This window comes from Vulpes vulpes, chromosome 1 (genome assembly GCF_048418805.1).
Source record: "Vulpes vulpes isolate BD-2025 chromosome 1, VulVul3, whole genome shotgun sequence".
NCBI classification, from domain to species: domain Eukaryota; kingdom Metazoa; phylum Chordata; class Mammalia; order Carnivora; family Canidae; genus Vulpes; species Vulpes vulpes.
The window spans coordinates 102704052-102718272 of NC_132780.1; the positions used below are offsets into that span (position 1 = coordinate 102704052).

At 36.7% G+C, this 14221-nt stretch overlaps 1 protein-coding gene across 1 annotated transcript; it reads left to right on the forward strand.

Annotated features, from left to right (window-relative positions):
- The first annotated feature begins 10867 nt into the window (after positions 1-10867).
- On the forward strand, positions 10868-11851 carry LOC140597837 (olfactory receptor 5K1-like). The gene has a single exon (XM_072748347.1). The coding sequence runs from the start codon at positions 10868-10870 to the stop codon at positions 11849-11851; it is 984 nt and encodes a 327-aa protein (XP_072604448.1).
- The last annotated feature ends 2370 nt before the right edge of the window (positions 11852-14221 follow it).

Sequence of the window (14221 nt, forward strand, 5' to 3'; positions counted from 1 at the left end):
CACTTAAATATCCTCCCCTGTGGAAAATTAAATTTGTGAAAATGTTTTTTTCTGAATGACAGAGTTGAGAAAGTTGAAAACGACCACTTTGTACGTAAAATATTCAATTACTAAAACATGACAGTATAGGAGTCAAATAAAGAATTTCAGTAAAGAGACATTCTGTTACAAAGTATTTCAAAATCTAAGCTTCTAGCTCCCAGCAAGAATGAACTAAATCATTATTCTTGAGCTCACAAACTGTATCACAATGAAATTAGCTAAAGTATTAACTAATTCTTTAAAAGTGTAGTGAGTTACAATTTTCAACAATACAACAAATACTAGGACTACAAGTCATTATATGTAAAGATCGTTACCATTTATTATTGTTGACAAATTTCTGGAATTCCAAACCATAATCTGACAAACCAGAGTTTGTCCAAATTATCAATAATTAATCCCTTCTTAATATCATGTGTCACAAGTAAACTGTATATATTTGATTCTTAATTTTCTTTGAGTTGATTCAGGAGAATACATTTGACTATCAATTCACTCAGAATGTCTATGGTCAAAAAGAAAAATTTTATCCTTAAAAGTAGAAATTTTATTATATATAATTTATAACTAAATTAGTAAAAACAAGAAAAGAATACTAACAAAAATGTATCATAAAAAAGACTATTTTCATCTTTCTCTACTGGTGATTTATCAATATGTATTTGAAGTACATGGTATTTACACTGAAATTCATATGGACTTTGAAATTTTCATGTGTTATGACTAGGCACCCATCAAAAATGGTCAGTAATCCTGAACACATTAAACTAAATGAAGGATTTTTTCACTGATATACTTGTTACTAGGAAATCCTCAGAACTGCTTGTAAGCTAGTGCTCTACTCTCGGCATTAACAAAAGGCTCTGAGATGCTGTAAAGCATCAGTGAGGCACAAAACAGTAAAAATTCTAATTACCTAAACAAAAATATTTATCAATCACATATTTGCAAATAGGAAAGGAAAGAATAATTTACTGAGAACACGTGATCAGGTAGGCACAAAGAAGACCCTTCCTATAGATTACCTAACAACAACTGTTTAGAAATAATTCTTCATGCTTTTTCTCAGTAAAAATCTCATAACTTTGGACATTGAGATGCCTGCTAAAGTTCATCCAGGTACTCATATTGAGCTACATTTTGTATTAATGCTTCTTGACAGTTTCAAAGATGGAGATCCTTGTAGCCTGGGGTACTTAGTCCTTATGCAGAATGAGACGTAAGATGTGCCTTAAAAATGATCTTTTAGAAATGATGTCTGGAGGCAAAAAAGAATGAGTATGACCACAGTCAATGTTTATGGAAATACTATGGCACTGGGAACAGGGGTGAAGCAGGTGAACCAGGGACAGAGCCAGAAAGCTGCCACAACTATTGTTATGAGCTGTTGTTGAATATGGGAAATAAGAGGGAAAGGCCATCAGGTTACTGAGAATCTTAAATGCCACCCTAAGGAATCTGAATGTATCTCAGAGACATCAGACACCAAATTCTACCTAGAACTGGGTAATTGCATTTTTCAGAAAGCTCATTTGGTAATTGATTCATTGAAAGTGGAAGCAATGAGGCTAACTTCAAGAATTCATATCTTAGATGTTGAGACTGAAACTAGAGGATAAAAGGAGAGGAGTGCACTGATATAAGAAACATTAAAAAAAAATGGTAATTGTAACTACTGGAAAATAAAATCAAGGCCGATCTTCTTCCTGTGTGTACCAACCTAATCATGACTGATACTAATGCTTTAAAAGGGACCTGACATTTTGCACCATTCTCTCACCATTTCCTTTAACATATTTTGATATAATTAAGCTAATGTATAATAGGTTTATATTTTTTTGCACAAGTCCATAAATAATTTTTAATTTCTTAGTTTTCATTTCTAACTGTACATTCTGTGAGATATAACCCACGGAAACAAAGCTCTAGAGTATCCTAAACACATTTTTTAAGAATATAACAAAATCCAGACGCCTGACATAGATGAATGTTGTTCCTTTGTATACACTCTCTATATTAGAAGATAGTTTTACTTGTTAGACTCACATACCTGGATCCCTTTCCTTTTTCCAGGAATACCACAGATTTTGTTATGTATTTCTGCACCACCCTCTCCAACCCTTAGGAACACTGAAGCCTAAAGGGCCTTATAGGAACAGTACGTGACTTTTTTGGGGCCAATGAGACTAAAGAAGTGATTCTGTGAAAGTTTCTGGGATATATATTTCCTTTATTTTAAAAGAGATCCACCAAAAGAGGGAGTCTTTCTTCGTATGAATGTCATGCTGTACGGACATGAAATCTGGCACAGTCTACTTCCATTTGGCCGGCAAGAGAGAATCCAGCTTGGAGATGAAGTCAACACACAAAAGAGGGCATAGCTGAGGGAATCACAGAGAAACAGACCCAGCGTCACTGTAATCTGTAGCCTTTCTGGTGCTGGTCACTGTAGCCTTTCTGGTGCTAGAATCCAATAGATCTTCTTACTGTTAAGCTTGTGTAGAAAAATGCTTTTATTGCAACTGAATGAATATTATCAGATTCATGTCTCTCACCTCATCTCTCATTTTATATTTTAATTTAAATTAATTCTTAGGGATCCCTGGGTGGCGCTGCGGTTTGGCGCCTGCCTTTGGCCCAGGGCGCGATCCTGGAGACCCGGGATCGAATCCCACGTCGGGCTCCCGGTGCATGGAGCCTGCTTCTCCCTCTGCCTGTGTCTCTGGCTCTGTCTCTGCCTGTGTCTCTGGCTCTCTCTCTCCTTCTATCTCTCAAGAATAAATAAATAAAATCTTAAAAAAAATAAATTAATTCTCAGACACCCTTTTAGCTTACACATAGTGTTTCATCAGTATCCATTTATTCACACATATATTACATTTTTAACTTTTATTTCTGTTTTTTAGTTTTCTATACCCTATTGAGAAAAATGGAGAACAAAGAGGTTTCATAATTAGTCCAAATTATTTTTTAGGTGGAACACAGGGATCAATTCTAGACATCAAATCCAAAATTCATGTTTCTACACACTAAATGATATGATATGCAACACAGAGAAATGAAAGTAGCAAGAGAAGAAAACTTTCAAGAAACTAAGCTGTAAAGTGGGCAGAGAGAGGGCAGAGTCAGGAAAAATGTGAATCATGACATTTTCCCCCAGATTTACTTTAAAAACTTTCAAACCTACAAAAACATTGAGAGAATGCCCATGACTTTTTTTAAACCCAAGATTATTAAGTATTAACATTTCAGCACATTGACAAGGTATCCACCTTTAAATGTATATATATATATATATATATATATATATATATATATATATTTGATCCACATATGTGTATGTGTATATTCATATGTGATGAGATAATGACAATTTCCTAATAAATTCTTCAACACAAAATTTCTGACATGGTCATATCATTTTTTAAAGATTTATCTATTGATTTGAGAGACAGGGAGCAAGCACAAGTCAGTGGGAGTGGTAAATCGGGAAGAGCAGAGGGACACAGAGAAGAAGGTCCCCATTGAGCAAGAAGCCTGAGGCATGTGGGGCTTGATCCAAGACCCAAAGTTCATGACCTGAGCTGAAGGCAGATGCTTAACCAACTTAGCCACCCAGGCAGCTCCTCATATAATTATCATCCTAAAGGACTTTTTAACATCATCTAATATGATGTACATACTAAAATTTTTCCCAATTTTCCCCAAATTGTCCTTGATACTAATTTATTTTTTCATCAAGAATTCAGTTAAAGGTCACTATTCACCTTGTTATTATCATTCGCTAATCTTCTCTAACTTAGAAGAAAATTCTTGACTTTTTTCTTTCATGACATTTAACTTTTAAATTTGTATCAGACATCATGTAAAATATCCCACCACCTCTATTTTTCTGATGTTTCCTCATGATTAGATTTAACTAATTCAGCAATCACAACTGTTCTGTTTTCTTCCTCCTGTCATGAGGCCTATAATATCAATTTGTCCTAAGTGCTACATTCACTGATTACTTCACTATCCAGGTGGTAGGAATTAGAATAGAGCCCGGGTGTCAATCACTGCCCAGCACCACACCGCCCTTAGTGCAAACTAGATTTCTTGGTCCACTGCAACGTTATGCACCATTTCACCAGCCTCAGAGTGGAATTCTCCTGAACACTTACGTGTTGGAATGATGACCCATATCTGGATCATGATGATTCCAATAAAGATGAATCTCAGCCCCCTTCAAAAAAGAAGAGGCTCATAGCAGCAAACGTGCCACCCAGTGGCTGACTTGAGGGAGGATGCTGTCCTACTGGGAGCTCCAAAGTGTCTCTGTGTCTGGCAAGTTAGATCCTGGCACACACAGGAGTTGGATTGGCCTTGATAGCTGTAGCCTATGCCATTAGACACACGAATGCCTCGAACCTAGCCTCTCTAGCACTACCTTCACGTGCCCATTCTACCAGTACTGGGTGGCAGATGAACCAAATTGGTTGCCCTCAGCCTGCTGTCATTCTGTGTTCTTGGTGCTTTACAGATGCTCTCTGGTATAACTGTGCATGTATTGGGAAGAATTCCACACTTCATATCCATTCCAGTAGATCCATTCAGATGGCTTTTCCTCAGATCATCTGTTCACTGTCCTTTTAATCTGTCTCCCTCTAGGCTCTTGACCACTATCCAAGCTGTTCTCCTGTCCTAGGAATTTACATATTCTCACCTTGGATCACTTCTCTTCTGTACAATGGATATAGGCAATCAGTCTCCTACGCTAAGGGAGGATTTCCTCTTATGGTTGTCTCTTAAGGTCGCCCTGGTGGAGGGATACTCTAGCAGCACTACACCCTGGCTGGCCTCAACATACCAAGCTACTGAAGGACCAGCTTGTCCTTTGAAGTCTGACACGTGACATGAGGGCACGAGGTCAGTGCAGTGCTAGAGGATGACCCAGAGGCCTAGGTTTTCTGCTTGTGTAGCCTATTGCATTCTCTGGCTCTGCACATTCAGATCCTAGGATGCACTGCTCTCATCTTCTAATAAATTACTCCTGGGCATATTCAAACTTATACCTGTTAGTCTGACAAATTCCACCTCACGAGGCAATTCTGACCTCTTGGTCACTTGGTGTCCCAAAGTTAGGAGCTCTTCCTCTAGCAGGGAAGTTATTTTTGAAGACTTTATAATACAGAAACCTTGCTGAAAGGAGAGGATTTTTGTTATGATTGTGCTATGAGAGTTATCCATAAACTTCCCATTAGCCTCCTGTCTCCTTGGACCTCACATATTTGTAATACTGTTGGCCTCCTAAGTCAGTGTCAACATCCTGAAGAGCACTTTCCTGTTCTGAGACACACAAAACTCCCATTCTTCTATTATTTGAGCAGACGTATCAGTCTATACTATCTTTCCAAATGTGTAGGATATTAAGAGATGTTTGGAAATAGATACAAGCCAGTGCGTGAATTGCTGTATCACAAAACTATGCTACAGTTTAAATGATAAGTTACATAATATGATTTTTCTCAGCCTGCTTAATATTTAATTAATAATAGTGTTAATGGGGAGGAAACAATGTTATAGACTATTATTACAAATTTCAAAAATTTTAATGCTATTACTTTAAACTCTTTTTAAATTTCTGTTTTCATATTTTATAATACATACTATTTTAGTATACTGGTAACCTAATTTGTAGGTAAGAATGTATATTTAGAACATATTACAATGATCTTACTATATGAGTATATAACAAAATGGTCTGAAATATCTCCTCTACTGAAGCCAACAACCAGCAGATGAAAGACAGTTGAAAGCACAAAAGCAGATGAGATAATAAGGGGAAAATTCTAGAATAAAAGAAGAGGGAGGTTTAGGGATACAATCAAAAAGAAGCATCATTAAGGGCAAAAAGAGAAACATGACCCAGCAGGAAAGAATGAGATGGAGCAATCAAGATTATAGAAGCACGGAGGGTTATCCTAAGAAGCCTGAGAAGACTTTGATAGCTTAAACACTACGTGTGGTTAGGAAAATAATTATTCATTTGGGTTGTCATTAGAGGGGCTTGTGGCCTTAGGCGTGGTGGTGAAGAGAGGGGGGTTAGTGAAATGGCAGAGCAGAGAAAGTAAATGGGAAAAAATCTAATAGAGCAATGTCCCACCTATTTTCCCAGTCTCTGTACATTACCTGTTACATCCTCTTATATCATGTTATATCATGCATGAGTAAGCTTTAGTCACTCGAGTTTACTGTCCTTTCTTTTATGTTTTTAAAAGATTTATTTATTTATTTATTTATTATATTATTATATTATTTATTTATTTATTCATTTATTTATTCATGATAGACAGAGAGAGAGACAGAGAGAGAGAGAGGCACAGACACAGGCAGAGGGAGAAGCAGGCCCCATGCAGGGAGCCCGATGCAGGACTCCATCCCGGGTCTCCAGGACCATGCTCTGGGCCCAAGGCAGGCATTAAACTTCTTGAGCAACCCAGGGATCCCCTGCCCTTTCTTTTAAATTAGGTGTTGCTCTTTTAGAGTCCAGGCTTTTGTACTTGGTTCCCTCAGCCTTAATGCTTTTCCCCCATGATCTTCACCACTTGCTACCTGCATACCCTGGAAAGTTATCTGAAATTAAAATATCCAAAAGGAAATCTTTTCACCTAGAGTAAAAAGGGTTTGAGAAACTCTGATTTATACTAGTGGGCAGCACACATCTGAGATAAGAGCTGCCCTGGAAACGTGATGAAGTGAGGTAGTATAAAAGCCAAGGGAACTAGATATTGACTAGGAAAGGACTTCCATGATTTGCAAGTGTCTGGTTGCATGTTTTGTCTTTATTTTCTCCCACCACCTCCCCACTCCCACATCTCCCGTGTATACGCTGGAAGGTCCTTGTCTTTTTTGTATAACATCATATGTGGTAGATGACATTTGAATGAATGCATGAAAGGGTCAATGAATATGTTAGCTGGCATTCTGTATCAATTATCTCTCCCTATCTTGGGATAATTTCCTCAAATTTAACGGGAGAAGTTATAAAAGACCTTGTAGAAAGAGATCTTATACATTTGTTTTTTTTATTACTTCCATCCTTGTCTCATTAGTCCCTCTGTTCTCTTGACATTTGACACTTCCTGATTTTCTTTGTCTGAATAAATCCTGAAGAAGAGTCAAAAAAAAAAACAAAACACTTTTAATGTTACAGCCTAAACTGCACACTAGTCAGCAATGTAAATGCTGTTTTCTCCCCCACTAGTTATGAGCTTCTTGTCAGGAGCCATATCTAAAAGTAAGATTTTATCCCACCATTATTCACATCCTGTGCACACACTCAACATTGTCTTTCCAGTACCATGCATATTTCAAGCACTTGATAAAAGTCAAACACAATGGGAATGTTAGCAGTCAATGCAGCATGTGTTGAAGAACTAGCTCCATTTGTTGTCAAGTGCTCAAAAGATGTATGACACGATTGGTGACAAGAACATTTAGTTGGGAAATATCAGGAAGGGAGACAGAACATAAAGACTCCTAACTCGGGGAAATGAACTAGGGGTGGTGGAAGGGGAGGAGGGCGGGTGTTGGAGGGGAATGGGTGACCGGCACTGAGGTGGACACTTGACGGGATGAGCACTGGGTGTTTTTCTGTATGTTGGTAAATTGAACACCAATAAAAATTAATTAAAAAAAAAAGAACATTTAGTTGAGACTTTTACGCTCAACACACATGTGATGCACACTTGATACAGTGGTGAATGCATTCATTATAAAAAGCGAGTAAGTATCATGTAAATCAGGAAGAGGAACACTCAGTTCTATTTAAAAGACCTAAGAAAGTCCTCATGGAGAGATCTGACTTGAACTCAAGGATGAGTCGTAGTGAGATGGAAGAAAAGGGAGAAGGAGTTTCAGATGAGGGAAAACTTATAAGCAAATTACATGAGGAAAATGCACAGAAGGACAGTAAGGGATGCATGTAACCAAGTGCTCTGGAGTGAGAGGAAGAAAGCAAGGTGATAGATGAGACACAGGCTGACTGTGAAGCATCTGGAATTCCAAGTTAAGAAAAATGGATTTGCTTTGAAACCTAGTGAGAGACCATTGCTAATGCCTGAGCAGTAGAGTGCCATTCTCTTATGCCTATAACAAATATTTGCTTAGCTCTATAAAGTTTGACTGTTAAGGGTGTTAGGAATGAAGGAATGAACATATCAGACAAAGCCCCTCTTATGTCTAAGGCTACTGGTGGTCTTTGGAAACTAGTGACTGAATGAATATAGACATTCTATAAACATAGTGTTTTTACTAAGTAAAATTTTATTAAATATATGCTATATTTCTATGATTAGTGGAATGAAGGGGCAAACAACAATGAGAAAGATAAAGGAATTGGGGGAACTGAGAAGAACAGAGAACCACTCAGTCAATCATATTCATAGTGGGGTTAAGTTGTAAAAGCAAAGTTTCCATGAGGGTTTTGCACACATGGGAACAAATTCAACTCAGAGTGAAGGGGCTGATGAGCCTAGCTAACCCTATCAGTCTCCTCTCCAGATGTTAATCAAGCTTCAAAAAATCACAAAATCTCCCCAGTACTCTGTCCAAACCAACCTGAGACCCTCTTCTGCTCATTTTACAGATTACACACTGGGAAAGATCAGAATTGTAAAAAGGATGTCATTTACCTAAGAATCAGCAAGATGATCATCAAATGACCTCACTGACCTCAGTAAGGGTCATTTACTTTACTCTCATTGTCTCACAGGTCAGCTTTAATTTATGCCATCCAGCTAATATGTTTTGCGAACTGAATCTCCCCATAGAAATACACTGATGTCATTGCAGGGAAGTCCCATAAGCATTTGATGGAAATTTTAACTTTGCCTTGTAAAGAACATAATTATTGACAAGGACGTATATGTAGTCCTGCATTTTCATTATTTAATCCCAAATGTTTTTGAGATCAGAGGTCATAATCTGAAACTCTGTGAACTTAACTCCATAACAATAGCAATGTGAAGTTATAAAATGTTCTCTCTCCAGAGCATTCAGGTATTGGAAGTATTCAAATGTAGTTTTACTTTTAATATTAGCATCTATAATTGTTTATTTATCTGAATAACTTAGCATTTTTTTCATTGCTTACAGATTTCAACTTCTTATCGTTCTGGCCCTTCTCACACTGAAGGCTATGGGAAATGAGATTTAAATCAATTCATGCTGACCTTTCTTGATTATAAGATAAATCTTCAAAATAGACAGGTAAGAACACAGCTTAACTCTATGACATAATTTAGGCAAGTACCTTGAAAGTTATTTCTAACATTGCTTATGTTCTCAAATGGCTTTTCTTTAATACTGTAATCCCGGAAAATGTCCACCAGCACATTTATTTTGATATTTCGATTAGGGAAATACAAACCAATTTTGACCATAGAATTCATATAATTAGACACACTGGCCAATATATCCTAATGGATCACTAAGTAAAGATAGAAGATAGCCTTTGAGAGAAATAAAATTTGTTCTCAAAAATCCCATTAAGTTTTAAGATTTTCCTCTTTTTCTAAGTGTTCCAAAACTAAAAGATACAGGCAAACGTATTGTTATCAACTTTTAAACTACTGTGACATATTTCAGAAAATTGTATTTATGTTTCTTAGGAAACAGGTAAATAGTAGAGAGGTTAATTCAGATAAGATGATGATTCATAAAATTTTTTCAATGATGAATTTTGTCTAATTGCCTTTGTAGGCTATTCTTCAAAATTAGCAGATTCTATTTGAAAAACCCAAGAGGTTACTCTGGATCAGTAGTAGTACACTGACAACAAGTTCACCCATCTCAGGCCTTTGGAATGAAGCTAGGACTGGAATCCTACTGCTCCTTTTCTATAGCATGAAACAACTCCTATAAGAAGTAGAAGCCATAGCTATGCTCAAATGTCTACAATTCTAGTAAGGAAACTGTGCATATGGAAAAAATAACCTTGTAGATTACGCACAAGCAACCTTAGAGTGTGGTGGGTATATGGGATATGCTGGAGGTTGCAGGAAGTGAAAATCAGTGTGGACTCGGGCATTTAGTTAAAACTTTATTAAGTAACATTATATAAAAAACTATGCATTGCATAAAGAAGGAAAGGACTTATAAATCTGGGCAAAAGTCAACAGGAATGATGGCATGACAAAGTTAGTTCTTATGGAAATGGATGTAATACCAGAAAAAGGAATGAGAGAGATGATAATATATAGATATTTATTTCCTTGGATATCCAAAGTAATTTTCTTTAAGATAAAGGAAGGTCTTTTCCTAATCGTTACTGATCTTGATACAATTCCTAAGATATAAAATTAAATTATCTGTCATGTTCTATTTTCAAGCATTCACTCCACTGGGAGAGTATATGAAGAACTTTTTTCTTAGTTAAAATAATGTGTATATATGAAAATTGATTTTATATTCATTTTAAGGATCTTTAATAGAGAAACCGATAACTAAATTATATGTCAACAGTGAAACAAATATGTGTACCCTAGATCTGTACACTCTTCATGTATGAATTCACAATGACAATTCTTGTCCATGGTAAGTATTCTTCTTGGAAATATAAGAACATTCATGGAAATGCTGATTTCCAGAATCAAGGTAATGAAGCTGACGTTTTAGGGGAATTGGTATCCTCTATGTTTGTGTGTCTGTATCCAGAGAGGGTAAGAGAGGTTTGAAGAACTCCTCTCTTTGTTGTAGAAAAAAAATTTGGAAGGAAAACTATACATACCCTAAATGACACTCTTGTATCTCCAGAATTCCTATCTCCACAGAGAACGTGGACATGACTGCGGATAATTACTCCCTGACAACTGAATTTATTCTCATAGGATTTACAGATCACCCAAAGTTGAAGACCGTTCTGTTTGTGGTGTTTCTCACTATCTATCTGATCACCATGGTGGGGAATCTGGGCCTGGTGCCATTGATCCTTATGGAGCGTCGCCTTCACACACCCATGTACATCTTTCTGGGCAACCTGGCTCTAATGGATTCCTGTTGTGCCTGTGCCATTACCCCCAAGATGTTAGAGAATTTCTTTTCAAAGGACAGAATGATTTCCCTCTATGAATGCATGGCACAATTTTATTTTCTCTGCCTTGCTGAAACTGCAGACTGCTTTCTCCTGGCAGCAATGGCCTATGACCGCTATGTGGCCATCTGCAGCCCACTGCAGTACCACACCGTGATGTCGAAGAAGCTCTGCCTTCAGATGACTGCAGGGGCCTACATAGCAGGAAATCTCCATCCCGTAATTCATATAGTGTTTCTCTTTCGGTTAACTTTCTGTAGGTCTCATCAGATTAATCACTTTTTTTGTGATGTTCTTCCATTATACAAACTCTCCTGTGTTGACCCTTATATCAATGAATTGTTGATATTTATCTTTCCAGGCTCAGTTCTAGTGTTCTCTATTATCATAGTCATAATTTCTTATCTCTGCATCCTTTTCATGATTTTCAGAATGAAATCCAAAGAGGGAAGAGGCAAAGCCTTATCTACTTGTGCATCTCACTTTCTCTCTGTCTCAATGTTCTACGGTTCTCTTCTCTTTGTGTACATTCGACCAAATTCAGTTAAAGAAGAGGATAAAGACATATCTGTTGCTATTTTTTATACTCTAGTAATCCCTTTATTAAACCCTTTTATTTATAGTCTAAGAAATAAGGAAGTAATAAATGCTATGAAAAAAAAACATAAAGAAACTTTTTTGACACTTAAATATCCTCCCCCGTGGAAAAATAAATTTGCGAAAATGTTTTTCTGAATGACAGAGTATTGAGAAGGTAAAAATGACCACTTTGTACGCAAAATATTCAATTACTAAAACATGACAGTATAGGAGTCAAATAAAGAAGTTCAGTAAGGAGACATTCTGTTACAAAGTATTTCAAAATCTAAGCTTCTAGCTCCCAGCGAGAATGAACTAAATCATTATTCTTGAGCTCACAAACTGTGTCACAATGAAATTAGCTAAAGTATTAACTAATTGTTTCAAAGTGTAGTGAGTTACAATTTTCAACAATACAACAAATACTAGGGTACAAGTCCTTATATGTAAAGATCACTTCCATTTATTATTGTTGACAAATAATTTCTGGAATTCCAAACCATAATCTGACAAACTCTGGCACCTTCCAAATTATCAATAATTAATCCCTTCTTAATGTCATGTGTCACAAGTAAATTGTATATATTTGATTCTTAATCTTCTTTGAATTGATTCAGGAGAATACATTTGACTATCAATTCACTCAGAATGTCTACGGTCAAAAAGAAAATTTTTATCCTTAAAAGTAGAAATTTGGGATCCCTGGGTGGCGCAGCGGTTTGGCGCCTCCCTTGCCCAGGGCGCGATCCTGGAGACCCGGGATCAAATCCCACATCAGGCTCCCGGTGCATGGAGCCTGCTTCTCCCTCTGCCTGTGTCCCTGCCTCTCTCTCTCTCTCTCTCTCTGTAACTATCATAAATAAATAAATTTTAAAAAAGTAGAAATTTTATTATATATAATTTAAAATTAAAAATATAAAAAACAAGAAAAGAATACTAACAAAAATGTATCATAAAAAAGACTATTTTCATCTTTCTCTACTGGTGATTTATCAATCTGTAGATGAAGTACATGGTATTTACACTGAAATTCATATGGACTTTGAAATTCATGTATTATGACTAGGCACCCATCAAAAATGGATGGTAATCCTGAACACATTAAACTAAATAAAGGGTTTTTTCACTGATATTACTTGTTTGTTACTCGGAAATCCTCAGAACTGCATGTAAACTACTGCTCTACTCTCAGCATTAACTAAAGGCTCTGAGATGCTGTAAAGCATCACTGAGGCACAAAATAGTAAAAATTCTAAACACCTAAACAAAAATATTTACTGATCACTTATATTTGCAAATAAGAAAGGAAAGATTAATTTAGAGAACACGTGATCTGGTAGGCACAAAGAAGACCCTTCCTATAGATTACCTAACAACTCGTTATACATAATTCTTCATGCTTTTTTTCAGTAAAAATCTCATAACTTTGGATATTGAGATGCCTGCTAAAGTTCATCCAGGTACTCATATTGAGCTAGATTTTGTATTAATGGCGCTTGACAGTTTCAAAGATGGAGATCCTTGTAGCCTGGGGTACTTAGTCCTTACGCAGAATAAGATGTAAGATGTGCCTTAAAAATGATCTTTTAGGGATCCCTGGGTGGCGCAGCGGTTTAGTGCCTGCCTTTGGCCCAGGGCGTGATCCTGGAGACTCGGGATCGAATCCCACCTCGGGCTCCCGGTGAATGGAGCCTGCTTCTCCCTCTGCCTGTGTCTCTGCCTCTCTCTCTCTCTGTGTGTGTGTGACTATCATAAATAAATAAAAAAAAATTTTTTTTAATGATCTTTTAGAAATGATGTCTGGAGGCAAAAAGGAATGAGTATGACCACAGTCAATGTTTATGGAAATAACTATGGCCCTGGGAACAGGGGTGAAGCAGGTGAACCGTGGAGAGACAGAAAGCTGCCACAACTATTGTATGAGCTGTTGTTGAATATGGGAAATAAGAGGGAAAGCCCATCAGGTTACTGAGAATCTTAAATACCACCCTAAGGAATCTGAATGTATCTCAGAGACATCAGATACCAAATTCTTCCTAGACCTGGGTAATCTGATTGCATTTTTCAAAAAACTCATTTGGTAATTGATTGGTTGAAGGTGGAAGCAATGAGACTAACTTCAAGAATTCATATCTTAGATGTTGAGACTGAAACTAGAGGGTAAAAGGAGAGGAGTGCACCGATATAAGAAACATTTTAAAGAAAAAATGGTAATTGTTTACTACTGGAAAATGAAATCAAGGCCTATCTTCTTCCTGTGAATATCAAGCTAATCATGACTGATACTAATGCTTTAAAAGGGTACCTGACATTTTGGATCATTCGCTTACCATTTCCTTTAATAAATTTTGATATAATTAAGCTAATATATAATAGGTTTTTATTTTTCTGCACAAGTCCATAATTAATTTTTAATTTCTTAGTTTTCATTTCTAACTGTACCTACTGTGAGATATAACCCATGGAAACAAAGCTCTAGAGTTTCCTAAACACACTTTTTAAGAATATAACAAAATCCAGATGCCT

Coding starts and splice junctions, on each gene's coding strand:
- LOC140597837 (XM_072748347.1), top strand. CDS start 10,868: ATGACTGCGGATAATTACTCCCTGACAACTGAATTTATTCTCATAGGA.